The 14,744-nt window shown below is 55.6% G+C and overlaps 1 protein-coding gene across 1 annotated transcript in view; it reads left to right on the top strand.

The window, feature by feature from the left end:
* The window catches only part of LOC122371341 (anaphase-promoting complex subunit 1-like), a 53,565-nt gene extending 43,866 nt beyond the window's left edge, over window positions 1-9,699 (top strand). Inside the window, exons 26-32 of the mRNA XM_043347587.1 lie at window positions 278-479; window positions 5,482-5,714; window positions 6,394-6,657; window positions 6,947-7,076; window positions 7,630-7,936; window positions 8,842-8,967; window positions 9,153-9,699. Coding sequence (XP_043203522.1) covers window positions 278-479; window positions 5,482-5,714; window positions 6,394-6,657; window positions 6,947-7,076; window positions 7,630-7,936; window positions 8,842-8,967; window positions 9,153-9,262 — 1,372 coding nt within the window. The 3' untranslated portion in view covers window positions 9,263-9,699. The remainder of the gene's footprint in view (window positions 1-277; window positions 480-5,481; window positions 5,715-6,393; window positions 6,658-6,946; window positions 7,077-7,629; window positions 7,937-8,841; window positions 8,968-9,152) is intronic.
* The last annotated feature ends 5,045 nt before the right edge of the window (window positions 9,700-14,744 follow it).

Raw genomic sequence — 14,744 nt, 5'->3', positions numbered from 1 at the left:
TAGTTTTTGCCAGTTTTTGCCGGCAACTGAGTGCCAATCCTGGACCGAAATATGTATAAAAGCGTACTGTCACCTGCTCTGTCTCCGCCCGCTACCCCCAGCTAGGTGTACTGTCACGTGACCTGCCCTCGCCCGCTGTCCCCTGCCAGGTGTATTGCCACGTGACCTGCCTTCGCCCGCTGTTCCCTATCAGGTGTATTGCCACGTGACCCGTCTCCGCCCACCGTCCACAGCCAGATATACTGTCACGTGACCTGTCTCTGCCCACTGTCCACAGCCAGGTGTACTGTCACGTGACGTCGGGCGCGTGCCTGGCGCTGGGTCTGCGGTACGCCGGTACGGCCGACCCTGAGGCGTACCGCACTCTGCTGCACTACACTCGCACCTTCATCGGACACGCGAACTCGACGGTGTCCGAGGAGGCCGGCCGGCCCACCGTGGAGAACTGCCTCTGCGTGACACTGACCGCACTGGCCATGGTGAGAGGGGATGGGAGAACTGCCTCTGTGTGACACTGACCGCACTGGCCATGGTGAGAGGGGAGGGGAGGGGAGAACTGCCTCTGTGTGACACTGACCGCACTGGCCATGGTGAGAGGGGAGGGGAGAACTGCCTCTGTGTGACACTGATCGCACTGGCCATGGTGAGTCGAGGAGAGGAGGGGAGAACTGCCTCTGTGTGACACTGACCGCACTGGCCATGGTGAGTCGATGAGAGGGGAGGGGGAACTGCCTCTGTGTGACACTGACCGCACTGGCCATGGTGAGTCGAGGAGAGGGGAGGGGAGAACTGCCTCTGTGTGACACTGACCGCACTGGCCATGGTGGGAGGGGAGGGGGAGGGGAGAGAACTGCCTCTGTGTGACACTGACCGCACTGGCCATGGTGAGAGGGGAGGGGAGGGAAGAACTGCCTCTGTGTGACACTGACCGCACTGGCCATGGTGAGAGGGGAGGGGAGAACTGCCTCTGTGTCACACCGACCGCACTGGCCATGGTGAGTCGAGGAGAGGGGACAACTGCCTCTGTGTGACACTGACCGCACTGGCCATGGTGAGAGGGGAGGGGAGGGGAGAACTGCCTCTGTGTGACTGACCGCACTGGCCATGGTGAGAGGGGAGGGGAGAACTGCCTCTGTGTGACACTGACCGCACTGGCCATGGTGAGTCGATGAGAGGGGAGGGGGAACTGCCTCTGTGTGACACTGACCGCACTGGCCATGGTGAGTCGAGGAGAGGGGAGGGGAGAACTGCCTCTGTGTGACACTGACCGCACTGGCCATGGTGGGAGGGGAGGGGGAGGGGAGAGAACTGCCTCTGTGTGACACTGACCGCACTGGCCATGGAGAGAGGGGAGGGGAGGGAAGAACTGCCTCTGTGTGACACTGACCGCACTGGCCATGGTGAGAGGGGAGGGGAGAACTGCCTCTGTGTCACACCGACCGCACTGGCCATGGTGAGTCGAGGAGAGGGGACAACTGCCTCTGTGTGACACTGACCGCACTGGCCATGGTGAGAGGGGAGGGGAGGGGAGAACTGCCTCTGTGTGACACTGACCGCACTGGCCATGGTGAGTCGAGGAGAGGGGAGGGGAGAACTGCCTCTGTGTGACACTGACCGCACTGGCCATGGTGGGAGGGGAGGGGGAGGGGAGAGAACTGCCTCTGTGTGACACTGACCGCACTGGCCATGGTGAGAGGGGAGGGGAGGGAAGAACTGCCTCTGTGTGACACTGACCGCACTGGCCATGGTGAGAGGGGAGGGGAGAACTGCCTCTGTGTCACACCGACCGCACTGGCCATGGTGAGTCGATGAGAGGGGAGGGGGAACTGCCTCTGTGTGACACTGACCGCACTGGCCATGGTGAGTCGAGGAGAGGGGAGGGGAGAACTGCCTCTGTGTGACACTGACCGCACTGGCCATGGTGGGAGGGGAGGGGGAGGGGAGAGAACTGCCTCTGTGTGACACTGACCGCACTGGCCATGGTGAGAGGGGAGGGGAGGGAAGAACTGCCTCTGTGTGACACTGACCGCACTGGCCATGGTGAGAGGGGAGGGGAGAACTGCCTCTGTGTCACACCGACCGCACTGGCCATGGTGAGTCGAGGAGAGGGGACAACTGCCTCTGTGTGACACTGACCGCACTGGCCATGGTGAGAGGGGAGGGGAGGGGAGAACTGCCTCTGTGTGACACTGACCGCACTGGCCATGGTGAGAGGGGAGGGGGAGGGGAGAGAACTGCCTCTGTGTGACACTGACCGCCCTGGTCATGGTGAGAGGGGAGGGGGAGGGGGGAACTGCCTCTGTGTGACACTGACCGCACTGGCCATGGTGGGAGGGGAGGGGAGGGAAGAACTGCCTCTGTGTGACACTGACCGCACTGGCCATGGTGAGAGGGGAGGGGAGGGGAGAACTGCCTCTGTGTGACACTGACCGCACTGGCCATGGTGAGTCGAGGAGAGGAGGGGAGAACTGCCTCTGTGTGACACTGACCGCACTGGCCATGGTGAGAGGGGAGGGGGAGGGGAGAGAACTGCCTCTGTGTGACACTGACCGCCCTGGTCATGGTGAGAGGGGAGGGGGAGGGGGGAACTGCCTCTGTGTGACACTGACCGCACTGGCCATGGTGAGAGGGGAGGGGAGGGGAGAACTGCCTCTGTGTGACACTGACCGCACTGGCCATGGTGAGAGGGGGAGGGGAGGGGAGAACTGCCTCTGTGTGACACTGACCGCACTGGCCATGGTGAGAGGAGAGGAGGGGAGAACTGCCTCTGTGTGACACTGATCGCACTGGCCATGGTGAGTCGAGGAGAGGAGGGGAGAACTGCCTCTGTGTGACACTGACCGCACTGGCCATGGTGAGTCGATGAGAGGGGAGGGGAGAACTGCCTCTGTGTGACACTGACCGCACTGGCCATGGTGAGTCGAGGAGAGGGGAGAACTGCCTCTGTGTGACACTGACCGCACTGGCCATGGTGAGTCGAGGAGAGGGGAGAACTGCCTCTGTGTGACACTGACCGCACTGGCCATGGTGAGAGGGCAGGGGGAGGGGAGAACTGCCTCTGTGTGACACTGACCGCACTGGCCATGGTGAGAGGGGAGGGGAGAACTGCCTCTGTGTGACACTGACCGCACTGGCCATGGTGAGAGGGGAGGGGAGGGGAGAACTGCCTCTGTGTGACACTGACCGCCCTGGTCATGGTGAGAGGGGAGGGGGAGGGGAGAACTGCCTCTGTGTGACACTGACCGCACTGGCCATGGTGAGAGGGGAGGGGAGGGGAGAACTGCCTCTGTGTGACACTGACCGCACTGGCCATGGTGAGAGGGAGGGGGAGGGGGGAACTGCCTCTGTGTGACACTGACCGCCCTGGTCATGGTGAGAGGGGAGGGGGAGGGGGGAACTGCCTCTGTGTGACACTGACCGCCCTGGTCATGGTGGGAGGGGAGGGGGAGGGGAGAGAACTGCCTCTGTGTGACACTGACCGCACTGGCCATGGTGAGTCGATGAGAGGGGAGGGGGAACTGCCTCTGTGTGACACTGACCGCACTGGCCATGGTGAGTCGAGGAGAGGGGAGAACTGCCTCTGTGTGACACTGACCGCACTGGCCATGGTGAGAGGGCAGGGGGAGGGGAGAACTGCCTCTGTGTGACACTGACCGCACTGGCCATGGTGAGAGGGGAGGGGAGAACTGCCTCTGTGTGACACTGACCGCACTGGCCATGGTGAGAGGGGAGGGGAGGGGAGAACTGCCTCTGTGTGACACTGACCTCCCTGGTCATGGTGAGAGGGGAGGGGGAGGGGAGAACTGCCTCTGTGTGACACTGACCGCACTGGCCATGGTGAGAGGGGAGGGGAGGGGAGAACTGCCTCTGTGTGACACTGACCGCACTGGCCATGGTGAGAGGGAGGGGGAGGGGGGAACTGCCTCTGTGTGACACTGACCGCCCTGGTCATGGTGAGAGGGGAGGGGGAGGGGGGAACTGCCTCTGTGTGACACTGACCGCACTGGCCATGGTGAGAGGGGAGGGGAGGGGAGAACTGCCTCTGTGTGACACTGACCGCCCTGGTCATGGTGAGAGGGGAGGGGAGGGGAGAACTGCCTCTGTGTGACACTGACCGCACTGGCCATGGTGAGAGGGGAGGGGAGGGGAGAACTGCCTCTGTGTGACACTGACCGCCCTGGTCATGGTGGGAGGGGAGGGGGAGGGGGGAACTGCCTCTGTGTGACACTGACCGCACTGGCCATGGTGAGTCGAGGAGAGGGGACAACTGCCTCTGTGTGACACTGACCGCACTGGCCATGGTGAGAGGGGAGGGGAGGGGAGAACTGCCTCTGTGTGACACTGACCGCCCTGGTCATGGTGGGAGGGGAGGGGGAGGGGAGAGAACTGCCTCTGTGTGACACTGACCGCACTGGCCATGGTGAGAGGGGAGGGGAGAACTGCCTCTGTGTGACACTGACCGCACTGGCCATGGTGAGTCGATGAGAGGGGAGGGGGAACTGCCTCTGTGTGACACTGACCGCCCTGGTCATGGTGGGAGGGGAGGGGGAGGGGGGAACTGCCTCTGTGTGACACTGACCGCACTGGCCATGGTGAGTCGAGGAGAGGGGACAACTGCCTCTGTGTGACACTGACCGCACTGGCCATGGTGAGAGGGGAGGGGAGGGAAGAACTGCCTCTGTGTGACACTGACCGCACTGGCCATGGTGAGAGGGGAGGGGAGGGGAGAACTGCCTCTGTGTGACACTGACCGCCCTGGTCATGGTGGGAGGGGAGGGGAGGGGAGAACTGCCTCTGTGTGACACTGACCGCACTGGCCATGGTGAGAGGGGAGGGGAGGGGAGAACTGCCTCTGTGTGACACTGACCGCCCTGGTCATGGTGAGAGGGGAGGGGGAGGTCGAGGGAAGGGGCTGGGAGGTCGTGGGACATGAGAGGGTCTAGGAGCACGGATGATTGAATCACTCCAGCTGGATGTGGTGGAGCAGACTGACTGCATGAAATTGCCTTCGAGATGGTGTAGTGATGGCGCCTGGGGTGCACCAGATTGGGATGATTTAAAGAAGTTCTAATGGCTGTGTAGTCGCTTATGGGGATAATTGTCTGGTCTGTATTATTGTATTATCTGACGTCCGCGTGATTAATTAAAGCATTCCGTCCCCAGTCCCACGGACAGGCGATGGCCGGTGGGTGACCCATGTCCCACAACTCCAGATCCCAGTCTGAGCCGCCTCAACCCTGAATATCCTCACTCGCGCCTCTCCCTTACATGTGATGTCTTGTACTGTACCGTTACCGTGACCCTCTGACCCCGCCCCCTCCCACAGGTGATGGCCGGCACCGGTCACCCCCAGCTGACCCCCGTCCCTCCCACAGGTGATGGCTGGCTGTACCGGTACCGTGACCCTCTGACCCCTCCCCTCCCACAGGTGATGGCTGGCTGTACCGGTACCGTGACCCTCTGACCCCTCCCCTCCCACAGGTGATGGCCGGCACCGGTGACCTGGACGTGCTGCGGATCTGCCGCTACCTGCGCGCCCGCGTCGGTCCGCAGAGCGTGACGGTCAACTACGGCAGCCACCTGGCCGTGCACATGGCGCTGGGCCTGCTGTTCCTGGGCGGCGGCCGGCACACGCTCAGCAACAGCCCGCCGGCGGTGGCGGCGCTCCTCTGCGCCCTCTTCCCGCGCTACCCGCTCACCAGCTGCGACGGCAGGTCAGTGTGTGTGGGGGGGTGTGGGGGGGTACCACAGCAGCTACCCGCTCACCAGCTGCGACGGCAGGTCAGTGTGTGTGTGAAGGGGGGGGGGGGGGTTACACAGAGCAGCTACCCGCTCACCAGCAGCGACGGCAGGTTAGCTGTGGGAAGAGTAGGGAGAGGGGTACCAGAGCCGCTGTCCGCTCACCAGCTGCGACGGCAGGTCAGTGGGCACTGGAAAAGGTGCTATAAGAGTTTGGGACGAGAATTATAGTTTATTGTCAATGTATGAAATGCGTACTGAGGCCTCTTGCACCAAACTACCTAGCTAGGTAAAATCGAAAAACCGGTTTCAGAATAAGCTAATCTAACGGTGGTAAATTTGTTTGCAATAGCCCAATACATAATCCTGCATGTGCTTGCTAAATTTTGCACGCAAATTGTTACATTTGAGACTTGGACTGGGTATACGATGCAAATTAACCCAAGCATTGGTGCAAGAGGATTTTGGTGCAAGAGGCCTCTGGTTTGCGATTTTGTTGTTTCGCTCTTATTTTGGTAAAAACGTACGTGCTTGTGATCCCTAGATCGATACTCCCCACCCGCCCGCCTAGCTGTCTGTCCGTCCAGGTACCACCTGCAGGGACCTGGTGTTCTCTAGGCTGATGCTCCCCCGCCTGTCTGTCCGTCCCTCCAGGTACCACCTGCAGGCGTTCCGGCACCTGTACGTGCTGGCCGCCGAGCCGCGCCTGCTGGTGCCCCGCGACCTCTCCTCGGGTCAGCTCACCTACTGCCACCTGGCGGTGACGCTGCGCACTGCCGACTCGCCGGCCGGCCGGCAGGTGGCGGTGGAGGCGCCCTGCCTGCTGCCCCAGCTGGACACCGTGCTGGAGATCAGGGTGGACGACGACCGCTTCTGGCCGTTCACAGTCACCTCAGAGGCCGGGGTCAAACAGCTGGCGTGAGTGGAACGGAACAGCGCCACTGGACGGGGTGACAACGGCCGCTTTGGCATATGAAACTCGTGTTTGGTTACGGAGGCATGAGACGGGGGCGATAGCTTTTTGAGCAGTTTAAAAATTCCTTGGTGTCCTCTTGTTGGGCTGAGTCATTGCTTTTATACCAGTCTATCGTCGTCAGGGGCCGTTTAATCTGGCTACGATCTCTGTATTCACCAACCTCTCGTTCGTCAGTCGTGTCCGCCGCATGTTTCACGTATCTTTTACCAACCCCTCCGCATATACCGCCAGGGAGCGACTGAAGTCGGGCGGCCGGCTGAACGTCAAACGGAAGGCGGTGGGCGGCCTGCAACAGCAGGAGCTGCGCGCGCAGCTGACTCAGACCCTGGTGGGCGAGCGGCAGACCAACTGGTCAGCGCAGGTGAGTTAGAGAGGCCAGGGTAGGCTGCGACAGACCAACTGGTCAGCGGGATTGACCAACTGTAGTCAGGACGTGAGCGTAGAGGCCAGGATGATGCCACCAATCCATCGTATCCCCATCCTCATCGGTAAATGTGTGACCCTTCCACCGCTCTCAGAGGTCTGATGTGACCCCCCCCCCCCCCTTATCTGTCAGTCCAGAAGAGCAGAGATGTGACAACTTATAACCCTCCCCCCTCCCGCCCCTCCCGTTGTCAGTCGGAGCTGGTGCTGCTGAGCGGAGATAAGACACCCTCTGCCTCTGTCAGTCGGAACTACTGATATGACCCCTCCCCCTGTCAGCCGGAGCAGATGTGACACCCCCCCCCCCCCCCCCCCCGTCCCGCTCCGTCAGTCGGAGCTGCTGCTCTCCTCGGTCAGTCCCGAGGAGCAGAGGTGTGACCCCCCCCCCCCCCCCTTCCTCCGTCAGTCGGAGCTGCTGCTGTCCTCGGTTAGCCCGGAGGAGCAGAGATGTGACACTGTGACACCCCCCTCCCCCCGTTCCCCTCCGTCAGTCGGAGCTGCTGCTCTCCTCTGTCAGTCCGGAGGAGCAGCGCAGTCTGTGTCGGCACCTGCTGCCGCCGGGCTGCGCCGACGGCGGCCGGCTGCCGCTGCAGCTGACCGCGCTGCTGCAGCTGTGCCTCAGCCGGCAGCAGGCCGAGCTGTTCCTGCCGGCCGTCAGCCTGCTGCTGCACACCCGCTCCGGACGACACCTGCGCCCGCTGCGGCTGCTCCGCCTGAACGGCGCCGGATCCACGCTGGGAGCAATAGCCGACTGCGCCGAGCTGTGGATACAGGCGGAGCTGGCGGAGCGGGAGAGCGGTGAGTGGGAGAGAGGGACGGACAGAGCGAAGAGAGCTTGGTCGAGGTGTGGTGCGTGCAGAGTAGTGAGTGAAACAACAAATGTAGAAAGAGTTGGCTGGCCAACGAGAATGTGCGAACTGCCGGCCATCGACCTGCCTCCGTGACCTCGCCAAGGTCGCGTGAATTACTTGTCACGACGTCGCAAGCAGCCGAGACTGAGTCAGGCGAGCGTCATAGAAACCTACGGCAGATAAAGTCATAAATCGCAAAAGCGAAAAAAAATATGCACAAATGTGCCCCTGTGCAGTGCGTGCACGAACCTGCCCCACCACGGTCCTATGTGTATTTCAAAATTCCTTGTCGAAAAATGACACTTTTGCAACAAACAAGCATAGTGTAATAAATAACTATTATTTATTACACTATGAAATTTATTTATGTTATTGTTATTATATTTATTATATGTTATTGTTATATATTTATGTTGTTGTTAAATAACTTATGAAAGTTATTTATTACACTATGAAACAAGTTTGCAGCAGTTCCGTGAATAGAGTGAGCTTCTTCGCCGCCAATTTTAAAAAAGCTGAACCGCATTTCCGAGTCAGGATCACGAAAATGGATGCTATGGAAAAAGTTTGGAAAGTGCACGAATAATACAACTTTGCGTTTTTATCAAGCATGATAGCAGATACGATGTTTTCTACAGTGAACGAAGGGCGCAATGATACATATTTCATAATTTGCCTCGAGCTCGGGCAATCACTCGTGTTCCCATAAACTGCTGAAAACGAATGTGCCCATGCACGAAAGTGCCCCGCTCTCCCCTAAATCAGGTGTCCAATATAATTTATTGATGGTGTATCGTATCGCAGTGTTCACGTCTCTCCACATCCGCTGACCTCCGTCCCGTGTGGTTGCAGAGGCGGGCTCGGCGCTGACCGGCTACCTCACGGGCCGCTCGGTGGCGGCAGACCCTCACCAGCTGTCCGCTTACCTGAGCTTCTTCGGCGCACCGCGCTGGGGGTGCCTCGCCCAGCTGCCACAGGGTATGGATGTGCGCGAAACGATGGTTCAAATAATCCCTTATTTTCACTGTGAAAGCTACAATGATTGGACAAACATTTAGCTGAGTTGTCTGTCATGCTGAGCGGAGAAGCATGAGACTGGTCTTATGGTATTCCATTCGCAGCCCTGAGCTCGACAGTTGACCCTCTCTCCCATTTGTTTTCAGATTGTCTGCAGGAAGTGGAGCGAGTGTTTGACCTGCTGCCGTCCGAGCACATGTCCCCTCTGGAGCGGGTCACCGTCGCCCAGCTGCTCGCCGCCCCCGGACAGGCGTGACGTCATACCTACAGCTGCCGACCGCGCCCGGACAGGTGTGACGTCATATCTGCAGCTGCTGACCGCCCCCTGGGTGACGTCATACCTACAGCTGCTCGCCGCGCCCGGACAGGTGACGTCATATTTGCAGCTGCTGACCGCGCCCGGACAGGCGTGACGTCATATCTGCAGCTGCTTACTCTGGGTGACGTCATACCTACAGCTGCTGACCGCGCCCGAACAGGTGTGACACGGCTGGGTGACGTCACAGCTCGTACAGCCGGTGTGACTTCATTACACTGGTCAGGTGACGTCATACCTCTTACGTCAACGTGATCTGCGACCGGTGCGATTCCAGTTACCTGAAGAGTTTCAAGTGAGATGTGCTGTAGACCTTCAGATCACGAAGTGACTCGGTGATAGCAAAGTGGTGATAACTGAAAAATGACTGAAGTGAAGCTAGTGACTGTATGAATTTGGGACATCCGATTGGGGTTGGCACGACAAATGCGGTGTACAGTCACCAGCACTTGCTACTAATCACCTCGTTTTTGTTCAGTAGTTTGAAGACCGATCAATTGTCAGTCGCGCAAGATACGTCAAACGATCCGTTTGGTCCTCCGATTTTCGAATATCTAGCTTGTTTTTGTATATTCGAAGCATTTTGGGATGGGGAGCCAAAAAAACGTCTTTTCTGCCCTAAAGTGTGCCCCAAGAAGTCGTAGAACCTAGCCCCGCCTCTGATCCACAGACCACTAGTGCCATCTCTTGTCAGCCGAACAAGCCGCAGAAGTAAATAATGTCACGTGACCTTTCCACACGCTACAATTACTACGCAGCTGTAGTGGGGGAAGCGGGGCGGAGGCGTGGAGAGGGACGCGATCGGTCGGCTGGGGTCAGGTCGCCGAGGTCAGAGGTCATCCGCCGGAGGGTGTTTGAGCGGTTGGGCCGTGTGGGCTGGGGCCTGCGGAGTGGGGAGCGCCTGGACCTGTCTGGAAACACGCCCTACAACGCTGTGACAGTCGATAATATTGTGAGGAAAGAGAGAGAGAGAGAGGGAGAGAGAGAGGAAAGAGAGAAAGAGAGAGAGAGAGAGGAGAGAGAGAGAGGGAGAGAGAAAGAGAGAAAGAGAGAGGGAGAGAAAGAGAGGAAGAGAGAGAGAGAAATAGAGAGAGAGAGAGGGAGAGAGAGGGAGATAAGGAGAGCGAGAGATGGAGAGCGAAGAGAGAGAGAGAGAGAGGGGAGAGAGAGAGAGTCAGAGCGAGAGAGAGCGAGAGAGAGAGAAAGAGAGAGCGAGAAAGCGAGAGAGAGCGAGAGGGAGAGAGAGAGAGAGAGAGAGAGAGAGAGAGGAGAGAGAGAGAGAGAGAGAGAGAGAGAGAGAGAGAGAGAGAGAGAGAGAGAGAGAAAGAGATAGAGAGAGAGAGGAGAGAGAAAAAAAAACTGAAACGGGAAAACCAGAGAGGGTAAAATGAGAAAGAGGGCAATGGGTAAATCAGCGAGAGGGAGCGAGAGAGGAAATATTTAGTTGTGTCAGCTTGTTTCACATGTAAAATGCAAATTGGCTTTCCATCATTACAGCTTCGGATTGGAAATTAAATCTTAGCATCCTTGTGATAAACCCACGTTGACGGGATGCAGCAGCGGCGGAACACCTTCAATTAAGGGGGGGGGGGGCACTGCCGACTTTTGGTCCTATTATTTCCATGCAACGCTCATAGGGCTAATGTTGAAATGCCAAAATCAAACGGGGGCACGGTGCCTCGTGCCCCGGTGCTCTCCCCGTTCCGCCGCCTATTACGGGATGGGGACGCTTTTATGGTCGTCGTTGGGAGCTCGGCACTAATGGGATCTGGGGATGATGTTGAAGGTTTCGCAAATGTGTCATAAAAGATGCTATTTTTTTGCACATCCCATTAAACATTTTTTACGTTTGCTATGAAAATGTTAGGCCCAGTTCCTTCAAGATCAGGTCCACGACTCCACAGCTTACAACAGGAGCTAGCTAACATAACAATTAACCCGCGCCGTGTTGGTGGCATGAACTTTCCATCGAGTGCTGGGGGGGGGGCGTTTTACGCCCCTCCGTCTTCCATCGAGTGCTGGGGGGGGGCTCCGTCTAACTCGGTTCCTGGGCCACGTAGCGACACGCGGTAAGCGACAATCGAAAGAGCGTCAAAAATAAGGAGGAAAACACTCGGTCATTTTAAGGTCAGGGCAAAGGTCAGGTCACCAGGGTTCATCAAAGGTTAAATTTTGTTGATTTCAACGATTTCGAACACCCGACGGCTAACTCGGGAACCAATAGAGCTACAGCGCCGCGGAAAAGCGCATTCGATAGCTCTTTTAACGCTTTTTCGCCAACATGTCCTCAAATTTGACCTCAGATCAACGGTTTAGCCCCCAGAGGGCACCGCTCTGATTGACCTCAAATTTGACCTCAGATCAACGGTGTTTTCACCGCTCTAGCACGTCTCTGTCAAAAGTCAAAAAACTGCTGAAGACCTTTTATGTCCTAAAATGACCTCAGGGGCACACACAGGGGTCACAGGTGCAATTTTCCGATTCAGTGTGTCATGCTTACCTATGGACCGATGTTTGAGAGGGTGTAGAACGAAATTCGTCCAAAAGAGGCCCATTTCAATTTTCTTCCATTGACTTATACCTAATGGAGCAGTCGCAAAACTGACTTGACCTTAGGTCACAGACATAAAAAATCCAAGGTATCCATTTTATACATACTGTTACCCTAAGCAATTACTGAAAGTTTTAAAGTGATCACTCAGTCGGTGTAGCTACAACGAGCTTTCGAATTTTTTTCTGAGGTAAGGTCACTTGACGTTACCTGGTGACTGACCTTGAATGAGGCTACGCGTCGCGTCGCCGTTTTTGAGATATTCGCGAAAAACCTGAGGGGGAAGGGCGTAACCCCCCCCCCCCCCAGCAAGGCGCGGGTGGTCGACATAGCGACTCGGACTGAACAAATGCCTTTAACGTTTCAACGGTTGAATAAAGTGAGAGGATTGAGGTAGGCTTGCATCGGATTTTCTTCTGCTTGTCGGTAGTTTAGGTTGAAGTTAATTTCGCGAGCTGTCCATAATCATTCAAGAGGGAAAATTCAGCTGCAATCGTTCGGGTCAAAGTAATACCAAACATTCTCAAATTTTGTAGGAAAGAGCCAGTAGTCTACGAATATATTTAAAAAAACAATTAGAAAAAGAATAAGCGGACCGGTTTCGTCTATCAAAGACTTCTTCAGCGCTTTTTTTCGAAAACGTATAAGAAGAAAACTAGCACAGTGACAATCGTTTGAAATAAAATTGGATTCAGTAAGAACTAAGAACTCTATTGTCCGAAAACCGCTGACAGTTGATAGCTCAATGACACTTAGAGCCGTGCATAAGGATGCGTGAAAACACTCCTCATCTCGTTCTATTACGAGAGGACCATGTCATGGCGTGAGAAAGGTGTTCTCAAAATAAATGACACTGTATGAGTGAGTAAATATTCCGCGCCCCCTTGGGCTATTGGCGGACCCTACCACCTGATCGGGTGGTGCAGCCGTTTCGCCCTCCACCCGAGATCTCGGAAAGTTACCGACCGATTTTAAACATTCAAAGAGCGTTCGATAGCCCCACCAGGGAACTACCTTGTTACCAGGTTTCGTTGACCTAGGTGCAACCCATGACGTCACAAAGCAGGTCAAAGGTCGCATTTTTTCACCGATTTAGTCTAAGGAATGCGTTACAGTCAGTTAACACATCAAATAAAAGGCATGTTATCGAAAAACATCGATGGAGCGTTGGTTGTCTAATACATATGTTGCCTAAAGAGGTCATTGATGCCAGGTCAGTTTACAGAGGTCAGGTCACTAAGGCTCACAATATGAACCCAACTATGCTAGGGTCGTGTGATGCATGTTTTATGGCCAATTTTACATTTAAAATTCAATGGTGTGAGCTAGACGGCCATTGGGGCCAGGTAAGATTACATTCTGGTGGAGGTCAGGTCAAGGTCAGGTCAAAGTAGGTCAAATTTCAAAGTTAATATTTTGCATAAAAGGGGTATCTATTCGATGCAGCTCGTCACAGGAAATCCAATGGTGGCCTTTGGCTTGCTTTGTGTATTCTGTGACGGCTAAAAATTGAATTTGAAAATTTTACGTAATCAATTTGAGTAGTTTTTTTTTTTGTCATAACTTTGCTAAAAATGGAGCTATCGAGTTTAAGTTTGGCATATCTAGAGCAGATAGTTCTATAACATATATTTCAGTTTTAATTTTGAATGTTGTTGGTATTTTCGGGGTGTTATACTTCTAATCTATAGTTTTGATGGTCAAAATCAATTTTTGTTTGGAAATAAGAGTTAGCAGTTTGGTAGCGCTGTTTATTTTACATCTTTTTGATCTTGAATGTTTTTCGTTATCTTCAAAACTGTAAGCGTGATAGCTCTTCCCGCTAAACCTTTTATTGGGTTGAAAATGACAACATGGCATCCCTCTGACGTCATTTGTGACTAATCTTTCATAAGAGCTCTAGAAAATTTTAGTCACAAGGTGTAAAAATGATGCCCGGATGGGTCTTGAAAGTTTGGTGGCGACATTTGCTGTACTTAAGGAGATATCGACTGAAAAGGAGAGAGGGGGCCGTTTCGCGCCGCCCTCTCCCTCAACTGGGCTTTCAGTTGCTGCTCTCACAGAACTCTTGGTTATATTAGAACGTAGTGGAATTGCAAGTGGCAATATAAGCTTCCTGCCAGCGCCGGACCAGAGTTTAAACATGCAGGCTGAATTTTAAAATTTAACTTTTGAATTTTTAAACCGTTGAGCTTTTAAGAAGTTGTATGAACTGTTCAGCTCCTTTTTGGTCCATCACAGCGGGCCTGTATGGCATTTGTCAACCAAAATCGAATTAAAAACTTTTTATTTGGTCTGGCTACCTCGCCAACTTCTTAACTGGATCGTTTAGTAGCTTTTGATTGGGCACTGCCCACGTTGTCTGTCTAGCTTTTCGTGTCATAGACATTCTCTATGACACGAGAAGAGGCTGCAGGCTGCTGACATCGTTTGTCGCGGTTGGATAATACCAATCCACGTCCCAGTGGCTGCTCGATCGCACTTTTCCTGGCCCACCTCTCCCACCAGGCGAGACTTTGCCCGGCACAGCCGTCGCCTCAGTGCCTCGGGCGGTGACCCGTTCAAAGGGGCTCACAATTCGTATGGTGCCGTGGCTCTCAAACCAATACAGAACAGTGAAACGCAAAGGCTCACTTTCCATAAAAGGCGAACGGCTGATTCTGGCGCCGAGGCTTCATTCATGCCAAGGCGCCCAATCACAGCGCCGCATTTCAGTTAGCGTCGGGCGCAAAAGCTACTATGCTCCGCCCCTCCGTCACGTGACCCTGCCCTCACGTGGCCTCAGTCACGTGGTGTTTCCACTTCTTGGCGCATGGCGGCGCTAGTCTCGCAGGGGCGGTGGTAGCTTGCTCCCCCGTCGTCCGGGGGTGA

This window comes from Amphibalanus amphitrite, unplaced genomic scaffold (assembly GCF_019059575.1).
Source record: "Amphibalanus amphitrite isolate SeventyFive unplaced genomic scaffold, NRLGWU_Aamphi_draft 001233F_arrow, whole genome shotgun sequence".
Lineage (NCBI taxonomy): Eukaryota > Metazoa > Arthropoda > Thecostraca > Balanomorpha > Balanidae > Amphibalanus > Amphibalanus amphitrite.
This window is presented reverse-complemented; position numbering and strand designations above follow the sequence as displayed.